This window comes from Chiloscyllium plagiosum, chromosome 19 (genome assembly GCF_004010195.1).
Source record: "Chiloscyllium plagiosum isolate BGI_BamShark_2017 chromosome 19, ASM401019v2, whole genome shotgun sequence".
Classification (NCBI taxonomy): Eukaryota; Metazoa; Chordata; class Chondrichthyes; order Orectolobiformes; family Hemiscylliidae; genus Chiloscyllium; species Chiloscyllium plagiosum.
In genome coordinates, this window is record NC_057728.1 from 25,062,615 (window position 1) to 25,077,883 (window position 15,269).

A 15,269-nucleotide genomic window follows, 5' to 3' on the forward strand; every position below is an offset into this window, starting at 1 on the left:
AAATTCATGCAGTTTTTGAGCTCAGAGTTCCACATGAATGCATGTAGGTTTTGAGCAAAGTACAATGTAACTCTGCAAGTACAAATTCACCCCACAAAATATATGTGTGCATGTGGGTCTTTGTCTGTCTGTCTGTGTGTGTGTCTGTCTAGCGTGGGGGTTGTGAGTGTGAGAAAGTGTCTGTGTGTGTGTGTAGTGAGTGCAGTGTCTTAAGTCTGTGAGGGGGTGCATGTGGGAGTGTGTATGTCTATAAGGGTGTGTGTGGGTGTCTGTGTGTGCGTCTGTGTGTACCTGTGTCCGTGTGTATGTGAGAGTGTGTGTGTAGTGCAATGGTGATCACCTGTAATGTGACATGAACCCAAGATCCTGGTTGAGGCCCTCCCTATGGGTACCGAACTTAGCTATCAGCCTCTGCTCGGCCACGTTTCTCTGCTGCCTGGAGGATTGGTTTGGTGAGCCATATAGCACTTGATACATTTTCAACCCTTAACTCTGAAAAAGATATCGCTCTCATCAAGAACAATGCAAAAGTGGGTAGTCGTATCGCGTGTGCCCTCAGCAGGCAGTGTCACCACAAGTCCAGCACTCTGTCACAGCCATCAAGGTTAAAGAAGGATTCCTTTGCACGGCTGGTAAGTTACGTTCAGACTGTGTTGTTTTCCCCTAACACTATGCGATGCTACAGCAAACATGATAATTTCACAAAAAACGTCACTACCTTGAAGCACTTGATAGCCATTAAAATTGTCTGCAGTTGTCCTGATCCATAAGAAATCCAGTTTTTAACACAGAGTCTGCCTCTTTTAACAAAGAGGAAAGCATGAAATCTCCTTCCCTTTCATACAGTCTGGATCAAGTGGTACGGTGTGACACACTCGTCCTTTTTAAGTGTGCTTTAAGTCAAAAACTTTGGTTGCAGTTACTGAATGAGTAGTTGATAGATTGTCCTGTAGAGCTCAGGCCAGAAACTGGTGTCAATTGAAAATACTTCCAGAAAAGGCATGTACAAGCTGAAGAGATTTCAGTCTAATTTTCTCCCACAATATTGAAGAAAATGTTCAGAATCTGTTCTATGTCCTGGATTTATGAAAGGCAATATCTTCAATAAGAGACACAGCAAGCTTTCTCAGACGTCTGGGATCAGGCAGAGTCCAGAATGTCCTGTGATGTTAAGCTCATTCTAATGATCTCCAGGTATCACTTTATGGAATAATCCATGTTCTCATTGAGGGGGAGGGAGGGAGGGAGGTCAAGTTGAAAAAAGAATCGATTCTATTTCCCCAGAGCCTAAAAAGTAAACTCTATGTGTAATTGTTATTTGTTACTGTTGGGTTCACCTCCTCTGTCTCTTCAGACCTGCAGACGTAGAGGTCTAGGAACAGATCATGTCCGAGCTCTCTCAACTTCAACAGGAAGATCAAAGAAAGTTCCCATTGTACTGAGTAATAAAACCCCTATATAATAAATAATTTATTTATTTACAAGGGTTGTTCAATGGTAAATCAGTTAATTGTAAAAATATTGCAGCAGATCTAATTATAATTCAAATTATAAAATTAGATTCCACTTACAGCAGGGCACAGAAAAACAGCAATGTCCCTAATGATGGTATTGTCATATGGAATGCATGTAGATTGTAATCCCTTTGAAAAGACAGCTTGTAAGACTTTGTAATGACAATTATAAAAATTATATATTTTGAAGCTTGTTAAGATGCTAAATTATTTTGGATCCAAAGAAGCAGTTTCATCTTCTGACTTGGAATATTTGAATTCCTTAGATATGCTGTGGACCAGTAACATTTTTCCATTCCTCATTTTGCCTGTGATGTGAGGCAGAAAAGTTGCCCAATCTCATTAATTAAGTAAGCGTTTGTGGTGGTAAGGAGGCTCGATATTTTTGCTGTTTCATAGAGGAAGTTCAAAAACAAAATCCTAAAAGGCTGAGTTGCTGAGACAGCCTGTTCTGCCAAGACAGTGCTATATACTGTCACTCTGACATCAATTTAACGTCAAATAAAATGTCAGGAACAACGGAAGAGAAAATGCCGCTCTTTTTGAACTGAAACTTGACAACATTTATACTTATCAAAGTATACTTTATACTTGATGGTGCATCTCCCTGACTGCCTGTTCCTCTTTGCTGTGCATCCACAGGTTGTAATTGGTGGCTGCAATGTTGATTTCATTGCAAAGGCAAAAGGAGGTAATCTGGTGGTAAGTGAGCACGGCATATTTTGTTTCTTATCATTTATTCTTTCCTGCCTTCCATGCTATCATATCCATCCCCCTTTTTTTTTCATGCCTTCCCCTCCCCTCCTCCCCAGTTTTGATACAAGGTCACAGACCTGGAGAATTAACTCTATTTCTGTTTTCAGAGATGCGACCTAACCTGTTGAGTATTTTCAGCATTTTCTATTTTTATTCCTGGTTTTTGTAACCTCATTGTTGCCTCTTTGTAACTTGTAAGTAGAAAGGGATAAGGAGTCAGGTGGATGAATGGGCTTGTTTGAAGTATTGAAGGAACATGATGTTGCCAGAAGTGTCTACCTTTGGAAGCAACGTTAAACTGAACAATCTGAATGGAAAAGATCACGTGGTGCTATTCGAGGACGAGCAGGATATTTCTTTGCACTATCAGTCAATCTATTAGCCCTCAGCCAACATTCTGCCCTCTGGTCCCAGCTCTTACACAAAGGGGAAACACCACTCTGCATCTACCTTATCAAACCATCTAAGAATCTCGTGTATTTCAAAAGGTCACCTCTCATTCTCCGAAACTCCAGTGAGTAAAGACCCAACGTCTCCTCATAAGAAAGTCACGACATGCTCAGGATGAACCTTCTCTTGAATGCCTCCAATGCCAGCACATGTCTCCTCCAGGGGACCAAAACTGTTTGCAGTATTCTACCTGTAGTGTGACCAGTGCCATGTAAACTTCTGGCAATATCTCCCATATTTTTACATTTCATTCCCTTTGAAATAAGGGCAAATATTTAATTTGCCTTCTCTGTTAACTGCTAAACTTGGATTCTAGCTTTATGTGATTCACTCTGAACCTGAAACCCTCTCTGCTGCAGTTTTCTGCAGTTTTACTCCATTTAAAATTTAACTCCTCTATTCTTCCTGCCAAAGTGCACAACCTCACATTTTCCTACATTATATTCTATCTGCCAAGTTTTTGCCCACTCACTTCACCTGTCAGTATTCCTGTATAGACTCTTTGTTTATTCTCACAACTTATCTTCCAACTATTCTGTGTCATCTGCAAACTTGGTGATAATATGTTTACTTCCATCATCCAAATTATTAGTATTCTTTATAAATAATTATGGCCCCAGCACTGATCCCTGTGGCACTCTACAGGTTTACAGTTACCATCCTGAAAATGCTCCCCTTTATTCTAACTCTGTCTTGAATTAGTTAGCCAAACTTCTGTAAATACTATATACTACCCCTAACACCATGGGTTGTATGTGTGGTACCTTATCAATGCCTTTTGGAAATTATAAATGATATATATCATTCACTGTCTCCTCTTTATTTACCCTGCTGATTACCTCCTCAAAGACTAATACATTTTTCAGCAAGGACTTGTGTTTATTGTCAGGCAACAGTGCCATCAAGTGGCCACAGTGATTCAAGCAGCACTTTAATCATGGAGCACTCCAACCCCCAAAATAAATTTTGGAGAAGGCATTAATGGTTTTGACAAATTAGAAATTTGTGAATTAGAAATTCACATTCAAAATCAAAACAAGAGTTACTGAGAATCAGTTCTCAGCAAGTGAAAACTCTGTTGCAGTCCAAACTGTGACTTTCTGTCGGGTTCAGTGCTTTCAGTGGAGGACCTGAGCTGAGATGGAGAGTTTTAATTCTTACTCACCTTCTAAAATGCAATTCCTTCATTACTACAAATAAAACCAGCTCTGAATAAAGTGCTGTTTTAATCACTCCTGGCCACTTGGTGGCCCTGTTGCCTGACAATAACTATACTTTCACATGGTGAGACAATGACATCCTGTCAGGATGGAAGTTTACTTTTGTTGTGGCATTGAGCAGGATACTTGTGCTCACTGTCTTCACCAGTTCCAAGACCTATAATAGGTAAGTAATTTAGAGCACAGGCATCTCACAGAGAACTCCTGAACTATTAACCATAAAGAAGAGTTAGAGATGGCAGGAAAATAAAGAATCCGATAAAAATACAGAAATCTTTGGCCAGTTAAAAAAAGACTCATTCAGGCTGAGGGAGGAGGCGACTGTAGACTGACAGGACTTGGGCTGAGGGAGGGGGTGAATGTAGGCTTTCCATCAGGAATGTGGGGGTTGTGGGGATGGGGCTGGGGCAAGGTAACTAGGAACGTGATAGGTAGATGAAGGTAGGGGTAGATGATGATAGGTCCGAGTGGAGGCTGGAGCAAATAAGTGGGAAGGAAGATGGACAGGTAGGAAAGTTCAAGAGGGTGGTGCTGAGTGAAGGGTTGGATTTGGGAGAAGGTGGGAGAAGGGGAGATGCGAAAACTGGTGAAATCGACATTGATTCCATGTGGCTGGAGGGTCTCAAGGTGAAAGATGAGGTATTCTTCCTCCAGCCATCGGGTGGCTAGGATTTGGCAGTGGAGGAGGCCCAGGACTTGAATCTAGACTGACAGGACTTGGACTGAGGGAGGGGTGGTGAATGTAGACTGACAGGACTTGGACTGAGGGTGGGAGTGAATGTGGGCTGACTCAGTATAGACTGAGGAAGGGGGCGAATGTAGGCTTACAGGACTCAGACTGAGAGAGACGGTGCGTGTAGACTCACTCAGTATATTTCGTTAAAAATCACACAACATCAGATTATAGTCCAACAGGTTTAATTGGAAGCACACTAGCTTTCGGAGCGACGCTCCTTCATCAGGTGATAGTCACTCCTTCATCAGGACACTACCACCTGATGAAGGAGCGACACTCCGAAAGCTAGTGTGCTTCCAATTAAACCTGTTGGACTATAACCTGGTGTTGTGTGATTTTTAACTTTGTCCACCCCAGTTCAACACCGGCATCTCCAAATCAGTATATTTCAGTCAAGTCAATGACTTAAATGAAGGGAGTGAAGATATAGTAGCTAAATGTGCAGGTATCACCAATATGGGTAAGAAAGCACGTTGTGAAGAGGACGTAAAAGAAATTTGTTGGCAGATGAATTAGAAAGGTTAAGGCAGTGGGCAAATGTTTGTCAGGTCTAGTACAATGTGGGGAAATGGAAAATAGTTCACATCAGCAGAAAGAATAAAAATAGCAACATATGACTTAAGTGGAAAACAGCTGCAGAATTCTGAGAATCAGAGATTTGGATGCTTTAACGTATGAAGCTCTGTAAGTTATGTACAGATACATGAGGTAATTAAGGTGAATGAAATGCTCTCCCTTATTGCAAAAGGAATTGATTATAAAGGTAAGAATGTTATACTTGAGTGATATGGGACATTTGTGGGATCACATCTTGAAAACTGTGTGCAGTTTTGGTCACTGTATTCAGGGAAAGATGTAAATATTTTGAAGGTGGTTCAGAGGAGTTTTATTGAATTAATACCTGGAATGAGAGGGTTGGCTTATCAGGACAGTTGGACTGACTGGGCATGTTTCCTGTGGAGTTTTGAAAAATTGAGGGGGTGACTTTATTGAAGTGCCCTGAATATTTTTCTGGCACTAGCCAATAGATTCTTGTTTGGGGTAAGGGAATCGAAGATTATTGACAGTAGGTAGAAGTGCAGAGTTTGAAACACAAATAGATCATCAATCATGTTAATGAGTAGCACAGCAGGTTCAAGGGGCTGAATGGTCTACCCATCTCCTTATTCAAATGTTCATAATTGTAGAGTAGGGCTCGACAATATCCGTGCCTTCCTTGGGGGTGAAGTTTCTACCACCAAGCCATCTCTGACACCTGAATAAAATGGGTAGGCTTTGATGTTACATCTGCTGTTTCAATGCAGTCTGTTTCTTTATTGTATTGTAGTTTGCTGGATCCACAAACCGTGGTACCGTACGCCAGTCAATAGGGGGAGTCGGCAGAAACCTTGCAGGTACAGTTTTGTCATCTCTTGGTCCTTTTTGATTGAATGTTGAGGGAATAATTAATGGGAATAATTGAAACAATCTACTGGATATCTTTTCTTTATGCTCCTGTGGTAATGTTATAGAGATATTAGTGTCTTTTAGCACTATTTGATGACATTGTCCATCAGATACTGTCGCCAATAAAGTGAACACAGGTCATCTGTCTTCAAGGTCGTGGAAGGAATATCGAGCAGGTCATTAGAAAATAATGCCATGACAGAATCACAGAATTAATATAGCACAGAGAAAGGCCTTTTGCCTCTATATACTGACTTTCCATTGGACTAATTTCCCTTGTGCTATTCGAGTGTCTTCTCCCAGTGTCCCTACATATTCTGCTTTTCAGATAACCATTCAGTTCTCAGTTGGATATCTTAATGTATCCTGTCTCCACTATATCTTGGGCGATACAATACAATACAGTCATAACCACTCACTGCATAAAAATGTTTTCCCAAGTGTTACCTTTACTTCTTTTCCCAATTACCTTAAATGGTTCTCAATTCTTACACCAATGGGAATAGTTTATCCTTATTTACTCTGATCAGACCTTTCATAGTTTTGAATACTTATATCAATTATCCTCTCAAACATCTCTTTCAAGGAATAGCATTCCAACCTCTGCAATCTATGTAACTGAAGTTCTTCATCTCTGGGATTGTTTATGTGAATCTTTTCTGCACTACTATGCCTTCTCATCTTTCCTATGGTCTGATGCGCAAAATTGACACAATACTCTATTGAGGCTGAACCGATGTTCTGTACTGTGTTATGGTTAGGTGAAGAGTAGTAGGCTTATGTTCTCATTCCTTGCTTCCATTAGTGCTTGCCTACACAGCCATGCTTTTAAAAAGGATATGCTTGCCTATTTAGTTGATGTTTAAATGTTAACATTCTGTAACCAAAAATGGCAGATATCTCAGTCTCCTTTCCGATTTTTAAAAAGGGAAATAGTATTTGTTGTACTTAACACTCAGCTTAAGTAAAAAAGATTTAAAAATGCATTGACATTCTCAAACACATGCATTTAAGGGTACACAACATGCACACACACAAGTTACAAGTTGGAAGGATAGATTAAGCAGTATTTTAAAGTTCAGTAAAAGCTAATAGTTTATGGTGTATCAGTTTATACCAATAGTATATGTTTGAATGCATTTCGATGATTTCAGACTGAGGTCAATGGTCCACCTAGGTTTGGCATAGAGAAAATTTACCGTTTCTAATGGAGACAACAGTTGGAAGGTTGATACTGCAGTGCACAATTTGTCAGTTGGCAGGCAGGGATCTTGCCTATAGGAAGGATATAGAGAAAGAGAGAGTGCCTTATGTTAGGGATCCTACTTCTTTGGCATCTCTTCTGCTCTGTCCTGTGACCTGGAGGAAAACAATTTCTTAAACACAAAAGAAAGTTAGTTGACTCGTGACATGATCCATTCTCGCACTTTACCACTTGTACAAAGATGGTCATTGCTAGTTAATTGTAGGTCCATGAATTACATGATTTGGATTATGGCTGGATGAGTTCCTTTTATTGGCTAGAGTTCATCATCTGAAGTGATTGAATCTAATGCTTGATCTCTGCTCAGTTGAATACACTTGATTTTTTTAGATGGGTCTGGTAAATAGGTCAAAAGATGCTCACTTATACTTCTGCAAGATGATTATCTCTTAATTTCTTTAGACAGTTGACTCCAGCTTCTTGACTAGAGTTTGTGAGGTACAGTAATGCGAATGTCTGGTGGTCTAAGAAGCTGTTATTTCTAGTTACTGAATGTTATTTCACTCTTAAAAACTCAAATTACTGAACCAGTAATTTTTGGTTCATTTAGTACATAGTCATTTCTATATTGGTTTCCATTTTTTGGACATGTTAATAAAGGAAACCCAACCACTAGAGCTACACACCACATTTCTTTTATCCTCTTCACCATTATGCCCGAAAATCCTACATCCAGTTATATGGAGCTGCCATCCCGGCCTCTCATGAAGCCACATTTCTGAAATAGCAGTGGTATCATTCTGCCATGAGCTATTCTGTGCTGTCAGCTATATTCCTTGTATTCACATATGTATCTTTTAACACTGCCAAGCACCTGTGCTGTTTATTTTTTTTAACCTGTGTTCCTCCTATCTTTCTGGGTCATTTGCTAATTTTCTGTTACCTGTTTTGTGCTTTGAATCAGCCCACAGGATCCCATCCCCTGACTATCCAGTTTAAAGCTTGTGAGGATGTTTGTTCCAGTCCTGTTTAGATGTAAACTTTTTGCTTTGTACAGAACTCGCCTTCTCCCCTCCACTTCATTTCGCTATTGTCCTACTGTGCACCTCTACACTCAGTATGATCTTTACTGGATTTATACCCATCGTTCTTCCATCACGACCTGAATCACCCACTAGGAGGCAAAAAGAATGTTGGTCTTTCTGATTTCTGTCGTTTTATAGAAGAATCATAGAATCCCTACAGTGTGGAAGCAGGCATTCAGCCCATTGAGTCCACACTGACCTTCTGAGGAGCATCCCACCTACACCCTGTGTCTTTGTAACCCTGCATTTCCCTTGGCTAATCCACCTAGCCTGCACATCTCTGGACACTGTGGGAAATTTAGCATGGCCAATCCATCTAACCTGCACATCTGTGGGAGGAAACCGGAGTACCTGGAGGAATCACACACAGACAGTGTTTTGAAGATGTGGGTGTACTATACCTTCAAGAAAGTAAAAGCTAGCAGTGACAGCACCAAGTGTTCTCAATAAGACACAGCTACTGGGGTAGCTTATTGTCTGAAAACAACAAAACAGGTTTGAATTCGACCAATCAGTTTAAAGTATACCCCGAAAAAATACCAAATTCCAATCAAGCTTAAATTGAGTATATAGACAATCTTAAAAGCCAATGACACAACCCAACGCTTTGGGGTAAAAGACCAGGGAAATTTGAATCGTTGGGAGGAGAACTACCACCAGGCCAACAGCTGCCAGTCAGAACTCTTTGAGAGATACCTGTCTCGAGAAGGAGTTTGCGCAGAGAGAAACCTCAAAACTGACCTGGAGAGCCAATCTACTGACGAAGATAGAGAGAAGGTTCAGCCGCTGGCTGGTTTTAAAATTTGAATTTTCCTGTAAATCTTAATTGGGAGTTTATTGGACTAGTATTATAGAAGGGAAGGTAAAGATAGGTTAGAGAAAGGAGGTGTAAATAGTTGTGAGTTAATTATTCACTGTTATACTCTAAAAAATAAAGTTGATAATTTTTATTTTAAATAGTTCTTGGCCTCTCAAATTTTCACAGGTTACTGCATGGGATAAATTAGATTAGATTAGATTAGATTACAGTGTGGAAACAGGCCCTTCGGCCCAACAAGTTCACACCGACCCGCCGAAGCGAAACCCACCCATACCCCTACATTTACCCCTTACCTAACACTACGGGCAATTTAGTATGGCCAATTCACCTCATCCTGCACATCTTTGGACTGTGGGAGGAAACCGGAGCACCCGGAGGAAACCCACGCAGACACGGGGAGAACGTGCAAACTCCACACAGTCAGTCGCCTGAGTCGGGAATTGAACCCAGGTCTCAGGCGCTGTGACGCAGCAGTGCTAACCACTGTGCCACCGTGCCGCCCCAAATGTTTTCTGTGTTGCTGGTTTAAATTAAGCAGGAGGGTTTACCCCATGTTATAACAACAGGGAGAATGTGCAAATTCCACAAAGACAGCCACCCAAGGCTGGAATCAAACCTGGGTCCCTGGTGCTGTGAGGCAGCAGTGCTAATCTCTGAGCCACCGTGCTGCCCTAATTCCTGATGGAATTCCCTGCCAGTGCTCCACATCTTTTTGTGGTATTGCCACTTAAAACAGGTCATCGCAGTTTGAGCATTTCCTTTATGAACCACATTTTACCCCTCCATTGCCTGATTTAAGGGTTTCAATTTAGCTAGCACTCACTGGCTCTACCACAGAAATACAGGAAATCTGAATGGCTTAGTTCAGTTCATGACTGCTTTTCCCATTGATAAGTGTAATTAGCTATACTGAGAAATGGCACAGACCATTTGGTAAGGTTGGTAGATCAGGCAGTTTGGTTCATTGATATGTGCACCCTCTGCAATACAAGAAAAAAGATATAATGAAAGTGTACATCACATTATTTTTCTTTAACACAAATTTGTGCTTTTCTTAACTTTAATCATCGTAGTAGTGCTTTTTGATTGGGATTATTTAATGCTGGTGAGTCAGGAATCACTGTAATGAAACATTCTCTATGTCAGGTTCATTGTTTACTCTTTTTTTTCTCAGAAAACACAGTTTTCTACTCATTGCAGGTTTAATCCTTGAGAACAGTTTGTAAATATTTAAAGGAAGCCCAGGGTTAGACATGAACAACTGCTAAGATAACTTGATCAATCCCTTTAAGTGTTCTTATGGACCTGTTTCATCCACAGTTTGGGTAAAGGGAGAGCTGACTGCATAGTTACCAAGGTTTGCATTTCTTCCTGTTTTTCAGACTGTCTAAGTCGCTTAGGGTTGAATCCACTGTTCATCTCTGCCATTGGAAAGGATGACAATGGAGAAGCAGTTCTTTCCTTTTGCAGTCACATGGTAGGCTTTTTATGTATTTCGTTCATGTAACTCTTTTCTAAATGCAACTTAATAAATATATTACTGACCCAGGATGCTTTTCAAAGCCTCTTTTAAAAATGCCTTTATCTGCACCTCCCCTTCACTTAGGAGCTGGTCACAAGTCACACAACACCAGGTTATAATCCAAACAGGTTTATTTGAAATCACAGGCTTTTGAAGCGATGCTCGTTCGCCAGATGACATCTGATGAAGGAGCAGCGGTCCAAAAGCTTGTGATTTCAAATAAACCTGTTTGGACTATGACCTGGTGTCATGTGACTTATGAACTTGTCCAACACCAGCACCTCTATACCTTTACTTAGGACCATGCCTCTGTTGAGTAAACCCCTCCAGAGATGCCATTCTGAAGCTCTCCGCTAGATGGCATGTATGCATAGGCAGCTGGGGTTTGAATTCCACCTTTACCCACGCTGCAAACAACTGGGCATTAGCTTGAAACCTCCTCTCTTCAGGGTGGATACAGCAAGATGTGGGAGAGATGTTGACCTGAATCAACATCCTCAGTTGGGAGGTCATGTTGCGACTGTACAGGACATTGGTTCGGCCACTTTTGGAATATTGTGTCTAACTCTGGCCTCCCTCCTAAAGAAAAGATCTTATGAAACTTGAAAGGGTTCAGAAAGGATTTACAAGGATGTTGCCAGGGTTGGAGGATTTGAGCTACAGGGAGAGGCTGAATAGGCTTGGGCTGTTTTCCCTGGAGTGTCAGAGGCTGAGGGATGACCTTAGGTTCACGAGGTCAATTCCTGGAATGGTGGGACTACCTTACGCTGAAAGACTGGAGCGACTGGGCTTGTATACCCTTGAGTTTAGAAGACTGAGAGGAGATCTGATTGAGACGTATAAGATTATTAAAGGATTGGACACTCTGGAGGCAGGAAACACGTTTCCGCTGATGGGTGAATGCCGAACCAGAGGACACAGCTTAAAAATACAGGGTAGACCATTTAGGACATAGATGAGGAGAAACTTCTTCACCCAGAGAGTGGTGGCTGTGTGGAATGCTCTGCCCCAGAGGGCAGTGGAGGCCCAGTCTCTGGTTCATTTAAGAAAGAGTTGGATAGAGCTCTCAAGGATAGTGGAATCAAGGGTACTGGAGATAAGGCACGAACAGGATATTGATTAAGGATGATCAGCCATGATCATATTAAATGGTGGTGCAGGCTCGAAGGGCAGAATGGCCTAGTCCTGCACCTATTGTATATTGTCTATTGTATTGTATAAATCATGAGGAGCATGGATAGGGTAAATAGACAAGGTCTTTTGACTGGTGTGGGGGAGGCCAGAACTAGAGGGCATAGGTTTAAGGTGAGAGCGGAAAGATTTAAAAGGGGCCTCAGGGGCAACTTTTTCACACAACGGATTCTGCTGTATGGAATGAGCTGCCAGAGGAAGTGGTAGAGGCTGGTACAATTGCAGCATTTAAAAGGCATCTGGATGGGTATATGAATAGGAAGGGTTTAGAGGGAATATGGGCCACGTGCTCACACATGGAATTAGATTAATTTTGGATATCTGGTTGACATGGACGAGTTGGACTGAAGGGTCTGTTTCCATGCTGAACAGCCCTATGACTCGAGGACATCTCTGACTGGCTTAAAAGGATATTGGAGATGGAAGGCGATGATTCAGTTGTTGTGGTCCACGCTGGGAGAAACAGCATAGGCGAGGCTAGGATGGAGGACCTTTTTGGGGATTATCAAGCACTAGGAACAAAATTAAGGAACAGGTCCTCGAGGGTCATATCTCCCAATTACTGCCCGAGCCACGTGCAAATTGGCTTAGGGATAAGGAAATTAGAGAAGTAAACATGTGGCTAAGGGAGTGGTGTGGAAAAGAGGGATTCCACTTCATGGGGCATTGGCATCAGTTTTGGAACCGGGGGGCAGGGGGATCTCTACCGATGGGACGGTCTCCACCTGAACCAATCTGCAACCAGTGTTCTAGCGAAAAGGATAAATAGGGCGGTCACTGGGACGTTAACCAAGTGAGTTGGGGGAAAGGGAAGGCAACAGGGAGTATGATGGTAAATAAAAAGGTAAGTAGCAGGTTAGCAGGAGGGTTTAAGTTCAAGGCAGACTATGGAAGAAGTAAGAAGGAAGGATAACTCAGGAGATATTATTAGAGATGTTGGAAATTGTGAGGGTAAGAAATATAGCAGAAGGGCACTTTACTTGAATGCTCATAGCATTTGTACCAAGGTAGATGAGTTAATGGCACAAATCGTCGTGAATGATTATGATTTGGTAGCCATTAAGGAGACATGATTACAGGATGGTCATGACTGGGACTTAAATATCCAGGAGTATTAGACTATTCGGAAGGACAGACAGGAAGGTAAGGGAGGTGGTGTAGCTCTAATATTCAAGGATGACACCAGGGCAGTGCTGAGAGATGATGTAGGTTCTATGGGGAATAAGCTTGAATCCATTTGGATGGAAATTAGAAATTCTGAGAAGAAAACGTCACTGATAGGCGTAGTCTATAGGCCACTAAATAACAACATCACATTGGGACAGGCAATAAACAAAGAAATAATTAATGCCTGTAAAAATGGTATGGCTATTATCATGGGGGATTTTAATCTACATGTCGATTGGTCAAACCAGCTCGGTCAGGGTAGCCTTGAGGAGGAGTTTGTTGAGGGTATCCATGATAGTTTTCTCGTACAGTATATAATGGAACTGAAAAGGGAGTGAGCTATCCTAGATCTGGTCCTGTGTAATGAAACAGGAATAATTAATGACCTCATAGTTAGGGATCCTCTTGGAAGGAGTGATCACAGTATGGTTGAATTTAGAACACAGTTGGAGAGTGTGAAGATAAAATCCAATATCAGCGTCCTGTGCTTAAACAAGGGAGATTACAATAGAATGAGGGAGGCCTTGGCTAAAGTAGACTGGAAACAAAGATTTTATGGTGGGACAGTTGACAAGTAGTTGTGGACTTTCAAAGCAATTTTTGAAAGTGCTCAGCAAAAATATATTCCAGTGAAAAGCAAGGATTGTAAGAAAAGGGACTCCTGCCATGGGTATCTAAGGAAATAAGGGAGGCTATCAAAGTGAAAGAGAAGGCATACAAAGTAGCCAAGAACAGCAGGAAAGTAGAAGATTGGGAAATAACACAAAAAGAGCTATATAGAAAAGTAAGATAGAACATGAGAAAAAACTAGCACAGAATATAAAGACTAATAGCAAAAGTTTCTGTAAATATACAAAACGAAAATGAGTGGCTAAAGTAAATTTTGGTCCTTTAGAGGGTGAGAAGGGGCATTTAGTTATGGGATATGATGAAATGGCTGAAGCATTGAACAGGTATTTTGTTTCGGTCTTCATTGTGGAGGGCACTGATTAACAAAGAGACGAAGGTAGTTGAGGATCTGGAAACAATCATTATTATGGAAGATGTAGTGTTGGGCAAGTGAATGGATCTAAGGATAGACCAGTTTCCTAGCCCTGCTGGAATGCATCCCTGGGTACTAAAAGAAATGGTGGGAGAATTAGCAAGTACGCTTGTGGTAATTTTCCAAAATTTGATGGATTCTGAGGCAAACCCAGCAGATTGGAAAATAGCAAATGTGCCACCACTGTTTAAAAAGGAAGTTAGACAAAAGATGGAGATGATAGACCGGTTAGCTTAACCTCTGTATTGGGGAAGATGCTTAAGTCTGTTATCAAGCAAGAAATAGCAAGGCATCTCGATAGAAGTTGTCCTGTTGGGCAGAAGCAAAACTGGTTCATGAAGGGCAGGTCATGCTTAACACATTTTTTGGAATTCTGTGGAGATGTTACGAGCAAGGTGGACAATGGGGACCCAGTTGATGTGGTGTACCTAGATTTCCAAAAGGCCTTCAACAAGGTACCGCAGAAGAGGCTGCTGCGTAAGATAAGGATGCATAGCATTATGGGTAACATATTAGCATGGATCGAGGATTGGTTGACTAACAGGAAGCAAAGATAAAAGAGTGTTATTCTGGCTGGCAATCAATACCACGTGGTGTGCCTCTGGGATTGGTGTTGGGATTGCAATTATTCCCAATTTATATCGATGATTTGGAGTTGGGAACCACGTGTAGTGTGTTAAAGTTTACAGATGACACTAAGATTAGTGGCAAAGCAAAGTGTGCAGAGGACTGTGAAACTTTGCAGTGAGTGGGCAAAGGTTTGGCAGATGGAACATAGATACTTTGAGTGAGTGGGCAAAGGTTTGGCAGATGGAATACAATGTTAATAAATGTGAAGTCATCCATTTTGGTAGGAATAACATTAAAAAGGATTATTACTTGAATGGTAAAACGTTGCAGCATGCTGCTGTGCAGAGGGACCTGGGTGTCCTTGTGCATGAATCACAGAAGGTTGGTCTGCAGCTACAACAAGTAATTAGGAAGGTAAATGGAATTTTGTCCTTCATTGCTAAAGGGATTGAGTTTAAAAGCAGGGAGGTTATGTTGCAGCTGTACAGGGTGCTGGTGAGGCCACACCTGGAGTACTGTGTGCAGTTTTGATCTCCTTGAGAAAGG

The 15,269-nt window shown here is 41.4% G+C and overlaps 1 protein-coding gene across 5 annotated transcripts in view; it reads left to right on the forward strand.

The window, feature by feature from the left end:
* The window catches only part of zgc:136858 (uncharacterized protein LOC678543 homolog), a 119,804-nt gene that overhangs the window by 68,524 nt on the left and 36,011 nt on the right, over positions 1–15,269 (forward strand). For all 5 annotated transcript variants that reach the window (XM_043709359.1, XM_043709360.1, XM_043709361.1 and 2 more), the window contains 4 exons: positions 502–632; positions 2,157–2,216; positions 6,004–6,070; positions 10,614–10,708. In XM_043709359.1, the coding sequence (XP_043565294.1) occupies positions 502–632; positions 2,157–2,216; positions 6,004–6,070; positions 10,614–10,708 (353 nt within the window). The remainder of the gene's footprint in view (positions 1–501; positions 633–2,156; positions 2,217–6,003; positions 6,071–10,613; positions 10,709–15,269) is intronic.